We start from the raw sequence: 18,568 nt of genomic DNA on the forward strand, positions 1-18,568 counted from the left end.
GTCTGTGTTTTATTAAAGCCAGTTTTTAAAAGTTTATTAGCATGTGACATGACCTACCTTCCCACAGTTCATGTACTCTACAGCCGTCTCTCGGTAAAAGAAAAAGACGTAATCTCCGTACGCGAACGAACTAACAAAGTTCGGACCTGAAAATAGATAATTAATTAATTTAAATAAAAGATAATCCAATATTTTACTTTTAACTGTCATTCTGCTGCTCGGATAAGAATAGAGTAAAAAAATAAAATATGAATTTGCCTTGGATGGACTGAATATTCTGTTAATTATAAATTATATTTTCTGGTTGATAAATATACGTACCATTTAATTGATTGAGATCTGAACGTTCTGTTCGTATTTTTTGTCGGTGTATCAGCGGTTCGCCGCCAGAAAAATCAGCCACCGTTGCCGCGTATAATTGTCCACCTGAAATATTAATCCAATTATAATTTTATTATTCAACCCCGGTATCACTTTCGAGTCGCAAATCAATTTTATTAATTACTTAAAATTTGAAATGATAATGCTGGATTTTAAAACAAAATTAATTTATTTAATAGAAATTAGTGGAATATTAAATATTAAATTTAATAATATGATTGAATTTATATATTAAAGTAATTCCATTTGATACTACTGAAACTTATTATATATCGCACAATAATTTTTAATATTTTTCTTATTTAAGACAGTAAAATATGGATGAGAAAATTCATATAGGGGAGGGTGGGGCAGAGCGGCGCCCCTGAAATTTTGACCAAAAAAAAAATTTTTTTTTTTTCGCCTAATTACTATAAATCCGATATGTTTGCGCATTTTTACCCCTACGCATGACATTTGGGGCAAAATGGACAAGCCCAAAATTTTGAAAAAGTGATTTTTTCATATTTTTATCGTCAAATTAAAAAAAAATTATTATAATTCCACATTTCTAGCCCTACGCATAACACCTGGGGCAAAATGGACCAGCCGAAACTTCCGAAAAAATTATTTTTTCATATTTTTCGGCCGTTTCTTTATGTAAGAGGCAAATTTGGTCACTAAAAATTTATAAAAATTAAATTTTTTTTTTTAGGTGATAAATTTTTGAAATAAAGTAAAATTATAGAATTGATTTTTTTTTTTATTAAAAAACAATTAGTAATTAAGGTAATCGAGAGTGAACGATTTTTTACGCTTTAAAAAATTTTTTTGAGTAATATAAAACCAAACATAGTTGTCAAGAGAAAGAAATACATTCTTAATGATGAAAACAATTTAAAAAAAAAAAAAACGAAAAAAAAAATTTTTTTTATCACTCTTTGAAGGGGGGCCGCTCTGCCCCACAAAAAAAAAAAAATTTTCAGAATTTTGGCAAAATGTCCATAAATTTGTTCGAAATAGGACAAAAGTAAAGTGATCTTATGGTTGAAAGCCACAAAAAATAATAATTGGCTTAGGGGGGCCGCTCTGCCCCACCCTCCTTTACTTTGTTATTAATATAAATTCGACAAGTCTATTTCGAATTAAAATAAATTAGTGATTATTCTCTGGATGAAAGTGTCCTATATCTATAAAATATTCAATTTTAAACAGACGCTGAGCTTTCGAGTGACTGGATGAATTATTAATGATCGATAAATTTTTTAGTGACTTCCTATGATGGAGTTATAAATTTAAAATTTAGCTGTGTGGTGATACGGGTGCATTAAGATCGGATGTAAAATAATATGAGAGATATCTCGGGTGGATGGTTGGTGTGGAAAAAGTTTAAGCGGAAAGTATCACGAGAATAGATGCAGGCTGGTAGCTACAAATCTACGAACCAGCCCCGAGGCGAAGCTGAAGCGTGAAGATACGTAATACACGGTTGAACAAAATACATGGATCTCAAGCCATTCTTCACCCCCGTGCCGCCTATATACATATATACATATATACATATATACATATATACATATGTATTTCAAGAACATTAGATTGCCGGTTCCACACCAACGTCTTTTCCATTCTAGGTCACCCATGATGTTCTCTCATAAAAGATTATACCCGATATATATACATATATCTATATTTTATTTTATTTTCATCCAGTTTATCTATTTCAGTTTTCGACTTTTTTTAATATCACATCTTGAGCTCGGCTCCTCGTTGATACTTACCGGCGAAAACTGCTGTGCTGTTGTGCTGAGGATCGTAGGGACAGAGGCCGAGGCCATCACTCTCTCCTGAACCCACGTAAGAGCCGTTCTGAAACAAAAGAGGAAACAAAAGTTTTCAGTAAAAAGTCGACACCAGATGTCAAGGAGTTTAAGTGAAAAACGACCAGCACTCGATAGACATCTTTTTTATATTTTCGACTTTATAGTATCCATATAAATATAAATACATATATAGGATGTGTATGATATGTATATGAGTATAGGTATATTGGATAGTTTTATAAAAGTTGGTCTGATGGGTTCGGAAGGTAAGATTACACTTGGAAGATTGGCTCGTAAAACTCGAAGAACGCGGGAAAGGCCAATGAATATAGAATTTGTATTTGAGAATGTAGGCGAACATGTCGGCGAGTCGATTTCGAGATAGAAATGCCGGTATACAAACGCAAGCTCTACGATTTTTATTGCCAGCTTATTTTCAGTAGCATGAAAAAAGGATAAGAAATATTGAGGAGAGGATGAGCCGGATCAAGTTTGCCTTTCTTGCCTCTTTTATGTGTACTGTGTTCAAGTTTAAGAGTATAGAAGCAGATTGTAGTGCTAGTGCTGGTACTGGTACTTTTGCTGGTACTTGTACCGGTACTGCTAGTAGAGTAGTCGAAGCGAACAGAAGCTACACCAGCAGAACCGTGGGTGTATTTGGTGTTCACCGAGAAGAGTCAGGATAAAATGTTCTCTCATCGAGGGAAGAAAAAAGTATAAACCCGCTATGCGTACATAGACGTTTTTTTTTTATATACAAACTTTAAACGTAAATAAGTGAAAAATAGCCGTAAGCAAAGCAACCCGAGAAAAAAAAATATTTTGCTATCGCAGCCTGACGATACTCTCTATCGGCTATCAGGACTTAGTTAAAATATTGCTTTAACCTTTCCTAAATGAGATTTCTATTTAATATAAAACTCTCGGAGCTAAAATGGTGGTAAAAATATTTTGAATGGCTGTAAATAGGTCCAAGGGATGATATAAGATTGAAAGTTTGTTTATTGTAGTTTTATAGTTTGACGTGAAATGTATAAAATATATAACATACAGGTGATGTAAAAAGGCAAATGAACAAACAACGTAAAAGCGAGTAACTCGTTATCTCGTGAGAAGCTTCTTAACTTTACGTCTAATTATCATTAATTTGAAAAGTTTGGCTGGGGCTTTATGCTGCTGCAAATCCAAGCACCCCAGTTTTACTGGTTCTCTTCTGCCGTCACCGCCACCACCATTTCCACTACATGCCAGTGTGGCTCAGTTTTACTTTGGTGAAAAGTTTTGTAGAAGAACTCGTGTATCATAAATTCGTCGAGTTTACGTACAAAACAATACAACAAGAACTTGTGGATATATAGATGAATTTATAAATCTGCGTGAGTGTGAGTATGTGTGCCAACAGCCAAAAGTCTTTTCTTTCCTTTGACGACGACAACTTTGTCGTTCGCTGCATCTTTATTCTAGATTTCTGTATATATGTGTACCGGAATTCCGCCCACGTGCGCACGTGTAAGTCCACCCACCTGTCTCCATCTTTTTTTGCTTATTCTCTTATTCTTCACTCTTTAAAGAGTAAAGGTGCTCGAGATAAATTGGACAGTCTTGAAAGCCTTACTGTCGCATCAGTGTGAAAAAAGAACTTGTTCTTCTTCTTCTTCTTCTTCTTCATCTTCATCTTATTCTTCTTGTTGTTTTCCTACTTCTTTTCCAGTTACGGAAGTAAGTTAGGTAGCCAAGAGACCGAAAGAAAGTACCTTCTAAAGCTGAAATCTTATCGGTTCTCTTCGGTAAGTTCCGTAAATCATCCGGTTCCGTAGTGCTGCATTATCTAATGGCCCGTTTAGACTTTTAGACACCTAACATCTTTTGCACACCGCGTACACTGAAGAAAAATTATGCCCTCAGAATATTATTTTATTATAAAAATAATTTTAAACTTTATCCGGCGCTTTTTTTTTTTATTTCCCTCTTTGGGCTGAGATTTACCTCCATTATTCCTTTAATAATACAGTTATTTTTATTTATATCTGGATGAGATCAAACTTTGTGGGGAATATAATTAACTGGTATTATTTTAAATCGTAGAATTTAAAATTAAAATAACGTTTTAATTTTTTACAAAAACGTTATGAATATAATACCGAGTGATTTTGATCTCATTAAAAGCTTAAAATATAACTTTTTTTTTTGCTAAATGTCAAACAGATAAAAAATTTAATTAATGGCAGTAAAAAAAATGATTATTTGTGGTTTATTAATAAAACCTGATAATTTATCAAGTATGATCTATCGGTGGTTAAACAGCAGCTGTATAAAATATAAAATATTCGCACGTTTATGTAGAGTTGAATAACTGAATACACAATTTTGACTCGGGCGATTATTCCAATTTCCCTCTCGATTTAACCGCGTGCTCATCTATATATATAAATATATATACAAGTGTACAAGTATCAAACTCAATATGACCTCGTTTTAATTTTAACACATAGAACAATACTCATTTAGCAGAATATATATTTAAAACCGGAAGCATGACTAATTACGGTTTTATTATTATTTCGCTTATTATGTTCGCGATGGAGTTGACACTAGTTATAACAAACGACCGGGACGTGGACGAAAAATAAAAATAAAAATAATAATAATATTGATATTGGAACAAAACAAGTATAAAGTTTGAACGAAAATAAAAAGTAAACCAACGGAAATAAGCTTGCCGTATCGAATCTAGATTTATCTCACCGCCCACTCACCCCCCGTTTTTATAAATATATCTTTATATCTATATTTATACAAGCAATAACGTCCGTCGTTTGGTTGCAACATGAAGTAGTGAGTTGTCTGTATACATGTGTCCTTTCTCTGGATCTCGGAAACCCGGTGTTCGCTTCCGTTAGCTCCTGGCGATCCTCAAGTTTAACCGACACATTACACACGGAAGGAAACAAAATGGACAAGAAGGCGCGAGTAAACGAAAGGGGCCAACGTGCACGGCATAAATACAAAATAACCGTTCTATTCCTCGGTTTACTTCTCTTGATTTTCAAGCCCTTCTATATAGATTTATGTTAGGGTGGATTCACTTCCGGCGGAATCCAGCAACGCTCTTGTATGTTGTGACGACCTCCGGTAAAATGTGTTAAGGCGAAATGTAAGACACGTTACGTTTTTCAAGAAATTCATCTTTCATAGCCAAAAAAAATGTATATATTAGGGTGAGTCAAAAAAAAAAATTGTTTTTTTTTTATGGTATCCAAAAATTGAAAGTATAACTAAAAATAAAAATTTTGGTACCATTCCGAACTCTTAATAATGATATTGAGGTTTGCCTCAATCCATTTTTCTATTTTCCATTTAAATAACACGGGAAAAAAATTTTTTTTTTTTAGAATTTTCCAGCTCACAAACGAAGCAATGGATTTTTATGCACAATAATTTTTTTTGTAGGAAATTGAACGCTCTACAAAAAATGTCTCTTATCATTTTTTGATAAATCCCACTGTTCAAAAGTTATTTAAGCTTCAAGTCAAATTTATAGTAAATTTTGAGATTTTTTTATTTTCCCGGCGAAACTATCAGTCTTATCAAAAAATATCATAGGAACTTTTTTGTAGGTAATTTTATTCTTTACAAATTATTAAGAATAAAGTTTTTCGAAATTCTGCGTTGTTTTCAAGTTATATCCGTTTCAATGTCAAGCTCTTAAAAAAATAGATTTCTGATTAATTTTAAGAGCTTGACATTGAAATGAAAATAAATTGAAAACAATGCCGAATTTTGAAAAATTTTATTCGTAATTATTTGTAAGGAATAAAATTACCTACAAAAAAGTCTCTATAACATTTTGTAATAAGACTGATAGTTTCGCTGGAAAAGTGAAAAGATCTCAAGATTTACTATAAATTTGACTTTAAACTTAAATAACTTTTGAACAGTGGGGTTTATCAAAAAATGATAAGAGACTTTTTTTGTAGAGCGTTCAATTTTCTACACAAAGTTTCATTGCGCATAAAAATTCGTTGAGTGGTCTATAAGCTAGAAAATTCTAAAAAAAAAAAAAATTTTCCTATGTTACTTAAATGGAAAATAGAAAAATGGATTGAGGCAAACCTTAATATTATTCTTAAGAGCTCGGATTGGCTCCAAAATTTTTATTTTCCGGTATACTTTCAATTTTTGAATACCAAAAAAAAATTTGTTTTTTCTGAAACACCCTAGTATACATACATATATTTTTTATCACCCTCACCGTCACGCGTTTGAATTACGGAAGTGATTGGTGGACAGCAAAAAAAAATAGTTTTATCACATGAGTTAATTATAATTTTAATATAACTGGAATATGAATTTTCCTGTCACGCGTACTTCCGTTAACTGACGTCCGGTTTTTAATGATAATAATGTTAATAAAACGAAATTATTATAAAGGAAAATCCGGTGGCTACATCCAGTAGCTTCTACGCAGCGTTAATTATCCCGGTTTACACGTAGAGTGCATGGTCATGTATGAACGAATGTACGTAAAACAGACCAACGCATGGAACATGAAACCAAAACGATGGAATGAATAAAAAATCCCAGGTTTATCAAATTACCAATTTTTAAAAATTCCATACAAATCAAAACTATTAACGTCCGATGAGATTTAAATTTCCATCAGTATTAATTTTCAAAGTATCACACAAGTTTTCAGCATATTATATTTTACCGAACTATTCATTGAACAATTTAACTCCAATAATCTGACGGTTGAAACAAACTTTTTGACAATCTCTGTATGCCGCGTAATATAATGAGAAATTGGCTGATGTGTGTGTAAGGGGTAAAATAGGGGGAAATAGGAAAGGGAAGGCAGTGTAGCAATGTGAATTTCGGAAGCATAATGGATGTTTCCATCAGCAAGTATAGAGCAACGGAAGCTTATAACGTGTTCAGGTAAGCGGGCAAGTTGAAGGCAAATATGTGACTCGTTGTATATATGAGTAAGTGTCGGGTTGGCGAAATTCCAAAATATCTATCCCCCATTTCGAGCGCTCCCCCTCGTTTATACTCGAGGTTCTATTTCGGTGTATAGTTAGTTGGGTATCTCATGGCTCTCCTCGTATCCGGGATCTACGACAGCTTGGCTTGGACCACCAAGCGACGCGATATTATCCGATCCGCGTGTGGCGTTTGCTTTTCCGCCGTCTGTACTCGTATGACCTACATAATCCCAGCCCGATTTAACGCTGGAAAAAATATAAAAATCGCATATAACCCGGGACACAGAGATTTACCGATAGGCTGGATACCAAATCTCTATATAAATCGAGCTTACTGAGCACGAAAAAATTCACGTGGCTACGTGGCAACATGGCTTTGTGCGTCGACGCCCAAGTTTGTTTGTTATTTTGTTATTTTGTTGGTATACATGTAACGGAAAACGAATTAAATGACAAACAAAATCCACGGCAAAATAAAAAAATTCAAACTATGTTGAATGGAGGTGAAAAATCCTTCCAGCTCTAACATTGTTTGACTGGAACCTACAACTATAAACGCTTTTAATGGTCTCGATCTATAGATATATTTTTATATAATATATATATAGATATGAAACAGGAATTCAAAGTATTCGATTGTCTATCGATCTAGCGTCTGATCAAAACCAACAGTACAGTAGACGAGTGAAGGTTTACATATATATATATATATATTTATATATAAAGGAAATAGTTGGATATTTTATTGGCGTCGCGTAGAATCGATCGGATCAAAAGGAGAAAGAGGATAAGTATTAAATGGACTGGGTATGGTGATGGTGGCGACGAATGGCAATCGATCTAGTGCTACTTGCTATATATACATTCTATATTATTCTCTGTAGCATAGAGTATGGGGTATGGGGTATGGAGAGGAGAATGAGACCTACAGAGATCAATGTATATGTGGATATATTTGCTGTGTGGCAATCGACGGTAATGCACCAGCGTCGACCAGAATCGACGCTCTCGTGTGGTTTTGCATTGGCTATATGCTACACCACCGGGATTATCGTCGGGCTGGCTGGCTGGTGGGGAAAAGAGCAAGGTGCAACAAGAGAGGACGGGGAGGATGGGGGAGGACAGGAGAGCCAGAGGGAGGCAAACATATTCGTGCTGCATCACCTAGTTTTACTCTCCGCTTCTCTCCCTTTGGATTCCTTCGATTACATCAAAACAGTGCCCGCATTCCCGCCAAACTAAACACGGCCTAACTCATCCCTGATATATTACCGGATATATATGTTTGTATATATCTGTATTGTACAGCCGACAAACTTCCATTTCATGACCGAGATTTAACAACGACGGGTAATACTTTATACAAACATATGTCATGGGAAAACCTGTTATTATACAGCAAAAGTTTCTTTTTCAATAGAGATATTTCTTGGCTTTTTATGTATATATATATATACGTTTTTCAAATAATTTATTACTTTGACATACTTTGAGAAATTCTTTAAAAATTTTTTTAATAAAAATTTTTCTTTAAAAAAGTAAAATATTTTATTTATAAAAACAAAACGAATTATTTATTATTAAATCTTAAATTCAAATATCGGAATTTTCTAAGGGAAATAAAAATCGACATATTTACTCAAATAAAAGTTTTAAGAATTCTCAACGATTTTCGTCTGTTAGGAGATGATAAATAATTGATAGCTTTTAGTGCGGGAAAAATTCTGTAGCAACTGCGCCCTGGGGATTTAAAACAATTCAGTGAGCTTTAGTTGAACAGTGTTTTGTTGGTTGTTGTATGATGAAAATTGTCTAAAAGTCTGCAACAAGTTCTTAAACCATACAAAAGCTGAGCCTCTTAACTGCTAAAATAAAATATAAAAAATATATATTATATCCCCTCGAGTTTAAAACACACAACTGCCACTACTCCGTAAGAACGAACCATGTTTGATATTGTATAGAGGTCTATAGACGATATATATTTTAAACGGTATCGATCGCGAGATAGAGGGAGGAAGGAGGGAGGCTTTTTATATTTTCCACCCTCTCGAGGGTTGCATTCGTTTCGCGCGTCGCCGGTCAACCGAGACGTTGTTGCAGTCACTACTAGAGCAATAGCTGTGTAACATTCATACATTTATATATATATACTACCCAGAGTTGAAAAAAAATAAAAAAAGCCAACACACGTACGTATTTGTAGAGGTCGATCGCTTTGACAGGTAGCTTCCGATATATTCATGGTGGCAATCTCCATTAGTCAAGTATTTTATCAGTTTTCGTGTCTGTGTGACAGACGTCACCGTAAGAGCTTTCTGTCGCTTTTAAAAAATATAAAAAAAAAAAAGAAAAAATGAAAAATCCAACGTGAATGAAAGGGAGGTTCAATTAACATGACGATTCATGTCACCGGCTCCCCACGAGATTTTTAAATATTTACGACAAAATTCGCTGTTTAATTTTGTTTCGAATTTGTTTCCGTGTCACAAAATAAACATTATTATTTTTCGCAAATGAATATTTGCGTACTGAGGTATTTTAAATTAATAATCAGTTGCTTGTTAAGTTCCCGAGTCGAAATTTAGAGCCTTCTAAAGTCGGACCTATTTCGGACTTGGAGGCTCTAAATAAAGTCTGTTTCTATGTAAAATTAGGTCCGATTTTGGTTCCCGAGGTGCTACAAATTTCCGTTTTCGGTACTTGCGGGCTCAATCTAGGACCTGATGAAAATTAAAATTAGGGCCTATTATTATTACGGAACTAATATTGTCGGACTTGAAGGCTCAAAATCGGACCTCTCAGTGAATGTTAGGACCTCCTGGTTCAAAGTCGGAGCTGCAGGACTACAGGGCTCTAAATCGGATCTATTTAGGGCTTTAGGGACCTATATAGGCTTTAAATTTCGACGGGTTACTGTTTGTGATACACCGAGACTTGAGTATTTAAATTTAATTTACAGAGGAAATAAAATTTCGAGTTAATATATAAGTATATAAAGATAAAAGTGAAAGTATGTAATTTACCGTGCGCACAAATTGCTTGCACTGTGGCTTATAAGCGTTGGTGCCGCAAGCGATGAATTTATTCGGCCCTTGACGGCCAAATACTCGTACGTAATTTTGACAATCGTCTTCACTTGCACCTTTTAAATTACACATCTCCCTGTGGGCCTGTGAACTCGACCACTGAACTCTCTGTAACATAAAAAAATAAAAATCTTTTTAATTAAGAAATAAAAATAAAAAATGAATAACAAAGAGAAATATTAAGGAAGATTATTTCCTTTCTTGACTTATGTCGTGATTTTAATTTGCCCAGAATCTGCCTGTCGCTTATTTTCTTCGTTCTCTCTTATTCTCTCGTCATATAAATATATATAGTTATACACAGAGGTCTTGGTTAAACATCACTGCAGGGGACAGAAGGGGGATAGGAGGTTCTCGTCTCCACTTTGGCCTAATTAGAATACGACCACGTCGTAACAGGCGTGGGTGGCTGCGCGCGGGAGACGGCTAAAAGTTTAAACCGCAAAATCGCACTGAATATTCAACGGCTTATACACGGGTTTCGCAGTTATACGCTTCCGGACGAGCGCTTGCTCTCTTTACATATACATATTTTCTAAATACATTTATATATATAGATATATATATATTTACGAGTAACTGCTAATTTTAACAAAATAAATTTTACTTTTCCCGAATGCATTGTTCCCGTCCACTGCATTCGAATATTTATTTCCATTACTTGTATAATACTCTAGTACAGCAGGATAAAAAATATAAAAAAATGCATAATGCGCGTTTTAAAATGTTAAAAATGTAAAATCATAAAATAGTTGTGTAGTATAAGTGTCAGAATAAAGTAGAGAGTATAAAAAATTTTAAATAAAATAAAAAAGAAGAAAGTTCACTTATAACACTCGAGACGAATGAGCGACAAAAGCACGTGGAAAGGGTCAAGAGTTCAAATAGTGTGTAGCGATAGAGAGAGAAAATGAATGAGTGAGTGAGTGAGTGAGTGAATGAATAAAAGGTAAAACAGTTGGTTGAAATACTTGCGTTAAATAGGATTCATAAATAACAGCAAATGTTTCAGGTTGTTTAGCCACGGGGTAAAATACTTTGAGTCAGGCAGCCAACGCCGGTGGTTAAAAGACTCGGCGCAAAATGTTTTGCTCGACGTGATGCTATTCCTACAAACTAAAACAACTGTTTGCCGCAATGTATGTGTTATTATATAATATATACAACTGTTGTGCGGGGGCTCGTTTCATCCACTAACTCACAACTACACCTCAAACTAAATAAACTTGTTCATTTGTGCAGTAACTCTCGGTTTAAATTAGCCTCTGCACAAGACACACGTTTGCCTCAATGACTTTTCTTCACGCACCATTCAACGGATTATTACGGCCTTGTGTGCGATATCTCTCTGTGTACACATATATAAACGTATATATTCACGGACGTTTTACTACCGTTGAAAATGTATGTGTGCATTTAGTCTAGCAGAGGGCTGGCTAATGGCATGGAATAATTTTACCTGGCTCGGCAGACGCGACAGACGACTTTGTCCCCACATATATATATATATATATATTCATTACACCTGTTAGTGTGTGTGGAGGTTAAAGAAAGATCGCAAGAGTCGAGACTGAATGAGAGGGTCTCCGGTATACAGAGTGATATAGAGGTGATGTACACGCTCGCTTTACGGTAAATAGATTAAATTTGCCCCGTCTCTCTCTTTTGTCAGGCGCGACAAGCGGAAATAGGTGAGGTGAAAGGGTTGGAATGGAGAGCAACAGTATGAGGATAATATTGTTGAGCACAAGAGAGAGAAAAAAGATAATGCACGAGAGAATCTCAAGTCGGGTTGTTCTCTATACCTTCCTGTGCTGATAAGGTATAGGTATAGGTATAGGTAAAGGTATATATAGGTGTTCCTTGTCTACTCACTTCACTGCGAGTTAGCAAAAATAACGAGCCAGAGGGGCACAGGCCAAAGTTGCCGTACGGGGTGTGCTCGACACCAGCAGGAGAATAGATTTAATTTGCGCTAAAGTCCCCTTTGACGTACACCGACATTTAACGGAAATGGATGGATGGCGCGTGACTGCCTCGTCTCAACCGTTTGTCAGCCCTCTCACCCTACCCTGAGTCCTTATATTCCCGGTTTTTATATGAATTTTTTTTTTTTTTACGTAATTTTGACTGCAATAAAAATAAGTTATCTCGTTTCTTTTCTGTCTACTAAATGGATTTTTAATTCGGTACATTTTCGAGTTTAATTTCATGAGATAAAATAACTTGAGTTTACACAGAAAAATATTAATGTACGCGAGTAGATTATCTGGTAAATATAGTGAGTATTTTTATTGAGAAAAAATAAATTACAACGTCATTAAATGAAATAAATAGTGAAAAAGATGAAAGGTATAAAAGGGAGTGGTTTCACACAGAATATATAATATCATTATATAAAAGTAAGTTTATTCTTAGTACAGAGTTTGTAATATGAATTTTTCTTATTTTTTATGATTGATATTCTAGGTTTTATGAATGAATTAAAAGAACGGAAGAAGTGAAGAGACTGTAATTTTCATTCCCGTTGGTTTTCCTTTCCTGGTTTGTGGTGGCTTGCTACCTCCTATATTATAATACGCTCGCGGGCGCGATGACTTTAACAACTACCAACGAACCGACGACGATTCTACGACTACTACTTATACTACTGGCACTCAGCTACGACATGACGACGACGACGACCACGACCGCGACGACGATTTTTATACTTATTCTACGGTTCTATGACAACGGAAGTATAAATGTAAGACGTCTCGCGGATACCCTACCAAGATATATAATCGGATAAGTCAACTCACCGGCGAGGTTATTGTTTTTGTTAACGATACTCGACAACTAATGCCTAATCTCCGGTAATTACTACTATTATTATGACTTGAGTAAAAAAAAAAAAAATTGTAATGACATTTATTACACTGTAAAAAATCACCGGGGTAAGTCCAAACGGTGTAGGTGTTAAAATTAGCGGTGTTAAATTTAACCCCGAAAGCGGTGTAAAAATAACGCCGCTGTCGGTGTAAATATTCTAGACCGGTGTTAAAATATTTCACTTTGGGAATGTGTGCACATATGTGGGCGTTTGTGTGATTGTGTGTGCAAGTGTGAGCTCGTGTGTGTGAGCTCACGTGCGTGTGCGCACTTGTATGTAAATGCGTGAGCTCACGTGTGTGCGTGTGTGCGCCCTTGTGTGTGTGTGCGCGCTCTTGTGTGTGAGTCTGTGCGCTTGCATGTTTGAGTGTGTGTGCGTGCAAGCGTGTGTGCGCTCGTGAGTTTGTGTGTGTCAAGATATTTTTTGTGTTTTGTAAGCTTTCCAAAGTTAATTCTCTGAGCGGACGCAGTTTACCCCGTTTTAACACCGGTGAATTACTCCTCCTACACCGGTGTAATTTTATTTTAACACCGGCCGGAGTTAAAATGAGTCCATTTTTAACACCGCTCTTTTTACAGTGTAAGAAAAAAATAATATAACAGTATATTTTAGTTAAGAAAACAAAAAATAAAGTTGATTTAGCAGTGCGTATAGAATTACGTCGAGTATGCTACTCTTTACAAAATGGATAACAATGTAGGAGACTGACATTTGAGTTTCCGTATAAGTAAAACTGCAAACGCAAGAAAACGAACATGAGAAAAACATCAAGTGGTGTAGGGAGGGGGGATAAGAAAAATGAGAAGGTGAAGGAGTACGGATGCGGAGAAAAAGAAAAGGAGAGAGGGGGGGGGAGAAAAAGTATACGAAAACGAACAGGATAAAATTCTTGACGACAAATCCATTTGGATGAGATCCAAAAGCCAGTCTAGAGAACACCTTGCATCTGGAAAAGAGGTATACAAACTTCTCGTCAATATTCTCGTTGACAAAGTCGACATCTTGATATCGAGCTAATTGCGCCGTTGTTGTCGCCAACATCAACTACTTTTAGCTGGTAATATCTAGATGAAGAGTAGACGTTTTGAGGCAGAGAAAGGGAGGATATCATCAGGACGAACCACTCAGTGCCTGATATTGACTTTGTCATATTCTTTACTCAACATTCATTTTTCCGTGGTGAAGTTTACGTTTTTAATCATAAAACTCAAAATTAATATAGCGGATATTTTTGAAGGATAATTTTGCCAGAAAAAAAAATATTAAATTGATGTGATTTAAAATTATAAAATGAGGCCACGGATTTATTTTTTGTTTATTAATAAACGTGTGAAAGGATTTAATTTACGTGAAACTTTGATATTAAATATAACAACAGCCCAGCAGCAGTGCCACCAGTGTATGCTGTAGAGAGGGAGGGGGAGGGGGGTGTAGATGTTGGTTGAACACGTTGAGTGGTGTGGCAAGATAGCCAGCCGTGCAGCCTGCCGATGTGGATCAAGTTATGCGCGAACGGTGGCGAGTTTTTATTACGGCTGAGTGAATGACCGGTCAGAGCCGCCTCTCTCTGCTGCGTGTAGTCGAGTACGACGACGTAGCGGTCGAGAGTCTAGACTCTCGCTATATCACAAGTATATATACTAGAGCTTGCTTGTTGGCGACCAAGAAACTCATTTAAGTATTTGTATGTGTGTATGTGTGTATGTGTGTGTGTGTGTGTATTATGTCTATACTATGATCAATGTTAGCAAGGAACCAAGTTGTCTCCACTCTCGATGCTTTATTTATCAGATCGATCGTATATTTTCTCTTCTCATCGAACTCCTTGGTCATCTGCAACGGACGTTCCGGTATGTTGACGTTCTGACTTAGTAGCTTCGATGCGACTTAATTAGTCTTACGGAAAAGTTTTCCCGTAGGATTACTTCGTGTCGGGTCTACTGTCAACAAGCTTGTTGTTGGGACCAGCAAAATCTTTCGTTTTCCTTTCTTCATCTTTACACACAAAAAAAAAATCTGTCTATCGGTTGACCCTGCGGGCCAGCCTCAAAACTTCCCGCTGTTTTAATAAAACACCGATTTTAGCATTTCTTTCTCCCACGATATCTCAGGAATGAATTGACCGATTTTGATGGTTGCAGCGGCAATCGGCGTATTTTATTGAGTTCTAGAGCTGATGAAATTTTGAAATTGTTTGGTTCAGTTGTTTCGAAGATATTCGCAAAAAACTGTTTTTCACCATTTCTTTCTCCCGCGATAACTCTCGAACGAATTATCTGATTTTGATGATTGAGGCGGCAATCGACGTGTTTTATTGAGTTCCAGAGCTGATTAGATTTTGAAGTTGATCGTATAAGTCGTTTCTGAGAAATCAATAAAAAACTAAAATAAAAAAAAATTTTTAATTCTTATTCTTTGTATAGCTTGTAAACTACATGACCGATTTACCCCAAAATCTAATCAATACTAAGTTTTGGTGAGCTCTTTCGATCGCCACCAAGTACGTTCAAATCGGTTCATCCGTTCCAAAGATATCGTCGGACAAAAAAAAGTTCACACACACACACACACACACATACACACGGACGTCCGCCCGGGAATAGTCAGAATAGTTTCCTAGGACCTCAAAACGTCGACATCTGATGAAAACTCGATTTTCGAAAATCGGACCGAAACCAATAACTTCCCTTTTTTTAAAATTTGCAATTTTCTTAGCGGGAAGTTAAAAATTCTCGACTGAAGGTAAATATTCTTGATTCAAGAAAATTTTTTTGGAGACCTAAATTTTCTCAGATAAAGTAGAAATCTTCTCCAACCAAGACGAATTCTCTTGGCTCAAGAAAATCTTGACTTGGTTCCCGAAAACGTTTGTCTTAAAAAATATTTTCTTGACTCAAGATATCTGTTTTTTCTGTGTACCACTACGACTAAGAAAATCCACACACACTAAAAAAATGTATTCTCTGAAGAGCCGCAAACTAGTCTGTAGTCTGTAGTAGGTGTAGCGTGCCGGCAGATAACTCCTGAGTGAAAATCCAACTGACGTTGGTGAGTAGTAGGAAAAAAAGCTTATACACGGTTACGTTTCACTCTGGGTAAGTCATTAACAGGATTTCTTCACCGCTACTCATCCCTTTCATCTTTGCTTGCTCATGAGCTTTTTCCTCGAGCTTTTCACTCTTTGGATATTTTACTAAAGTTTAGTTTAACAACACGATGTACATCTGCGTAGAAATCTGCTGCAGAATGCACGGTTTTGTATGCTGAGAGTGTGGACGTACATACATATGTGAATTTAAGTGAATGTGTGGGAATGTGAATGTTATTTATTTGTAGGAGAGAATACATGTAGGAGAATCTATGCATGCACATGACTGTATGCCCGTTAACATGATTACCTAATTTACATTTCAACCATTTGCCGGATGTAACTGTCAAAATGACTAGCTGCTAGATGAAGTCAAATCTCATTTTGCATACTCCTTTTTTCATTATTATCTCACTGGTGGTAATGCCGGTGTAATTGTAGAACAGAAATTCAAATCAGAGATACGGTGTTATTATACCGTTAAAAATTCAAGAGACGAGTGATGGGGATATTGTGGATTGAGGCGAAAATAAAAAAAAATACACAACTTTTAATTAAGTAAATGACTGAGTGAGTGATGAACAGTAAACTAATGAATGAATTAATGAATAAATTAATTAATTAGTTAGTTATTTACCTGATCAGAGATTTCCGAGAGATCGTGAAGACTGATATTGTAAATGGCATTTCTGTAAAATACAACAACACATTGATTATTTATTGCGCATTAATGAGACAGTTCGATAGATTGATAGATAGATAGATAGATGGATAGACACAAAGCCCTGGGTTTTGTGTATAATTGAGCTTAAGTGACACAAGATGGAGGAAAGCTTTGGGGGATTTGATGAGCGCGTGCTGCCGCCACGGCTGCTGTCATCGCCCGACTCATCGATCTTCCTCAATTAGTAGGGCTGTGCATAATTATCGAGTTCAGTAGGGAGTGAGCAAGAGCTATAACGGGGCAAGAGGGAGAGAAAGAGAAAGAGGTACGTGCCCGCGTGATAAACGTGTGCATCCATTATCGGAGGCTCGTGACGGCTTAGCTCGCGGTCGGACGTGAAATTGATTATGCTCGGTATACCGCTCTCGCGCGCCCACCGCGCCACTCTGAGAATCCCCAGCCGCCGTTTCTATCTCCTCCATCTCTCTTCCGTTTACGTTTATATCCCGTCCTAGTCTGCATTAATTCATTCCCTGGTTTAAGCTTTTTTTCTTCTCTTGTCTGATTCCTTTTTACTTAGTTTTTTTTCGTATAGGGGAGGGTGGGGCAGAGCGGCCCCCCTGAAATTTTGACCAAAAAAAAATTTTTTTTTTTTCGACTAATTACTATAAATCCGATATGTTTGCGCATTTTTACCCCTACGCATGACATTTGGGGCAAAATGGACAAGCCCAAAATTTTGAAAAAGTGATTTTTTCATATTTTTATCGTCAAATTAAAAAAAAATTATTATAATTCCACATTTCTAGCCCTACGCATAACACCTGGGGCAAAATGGACCAGCCGAAACTTCCGAAAAAATTATTTTTTCATATTTTTCGGCCGTTTCTCTATGTAAGAGGCAAATTTGGTCACTAAAAATTCATAAAAATTAAATTTTTTTTTTAGTTGATAAATTTTTGAAATAAAGTAAAATTATAGAATTGATTTTTTTTTTTATTAAATAACAATTAGTAATTAAGGTAATCGAGAGTGAACGATTTTTTACGCTTTAAAAAATTTTTTTCGACTAATATAAAACCAAAAATAGTTGTCAAGAGAAAGAAATACATTCTTAATGATGAAAACAATTTAAAAAAAAAAAAAAAACGAAAAAAAAAATTTTTTTATCACTTTTTGAAGGGGGGCCGCTCTGCCCCACAAAAAAAAAAAAAATTTTCAGAATTTTGGCAAAATGTCCATAAATTTGTTCGAAATAGGACAAAAGTAAAGTGATCTTATGGTTGAAAGCCACAAAAAATAATAATTGGCTTAGGGGGGCCGCTCTGCCCCACCTTCCCCTACTAGTCCTAGTGTTATGGTAACGTTGGTAGTCCTGCCGGTGATGGTAGTTAACTTTTTTTTTTGCTAGCTCTGTTACTTGGTAAAATTTCGCGCCCGAAGGATAACTCCGAGTAGACCACAATCCTGGGTAGAACGAGCTCGTAAAAAATTTACATACGAAAATGACGAGAGCGTTTTACGGACATCCAATTTTCTTGGTGCCGTCAAGTGCGAGGAGCGTTTAGAGATGTGTCTTTTGGTCTGGTTTATATTTTTTAAAGCTGACAAATTTATAATGGGTTTAATATGGAGGCAATGGTAGCGAAGCCAGTTGTAATAATACTAAAAATTTATGGGTTATCTG

General features: G+C 35.8%; 1 protein-coding gene across 2 annotated transcripts in view; it reads right to left on the reverse strand.

Moving 5' to 3' along the window:
* Positions 1-18,568, reverse strand: part of LOC130664265 (semaphorin-1A-like) — a 110,834-nt gene that overhangs the window by 15,445 nt on the left and 76,821 nt on the right. For both annotated transcript variants that reach the window (XM_057464142.1, XM_057464141.1), the window contains exons 4-8: positions 16,855-16,906; positions 10,195-10,365; positions 2,142-2,229; positions 322-426; positions 58-146 (exon numbers count right to left, since the gene is read on the reverse strand). In XM_057464142.1, the coding sequence (XP_057320125.1) occupies positions 58-146; positions 322-426; positions 2,142-2,229; positions 10,195-10,365; positions 16,855-16,906 (505 nt within the window). The remainder of the gene's footprint in view (positions 1-57; positions 147-321; positions 427-2,141; positions 2,230-10,194; positions 10,366-16,854; positions 16,907-18,568) is intronic.

Source organism: Microplitis mediator, chromosome 2, assembly GCF_029852145.1.
Source record: "Microplitis mediator isolate UGA2020A chromosome 2, iyMicMedi2.1, whole genome shotgun sequence".
Lineage (NCBI taxonomy): Eukaryota > Metazoa > Arthropoda > Insecta > Hymenoptera > Braconidae > Microplitis > Microplitis mediator.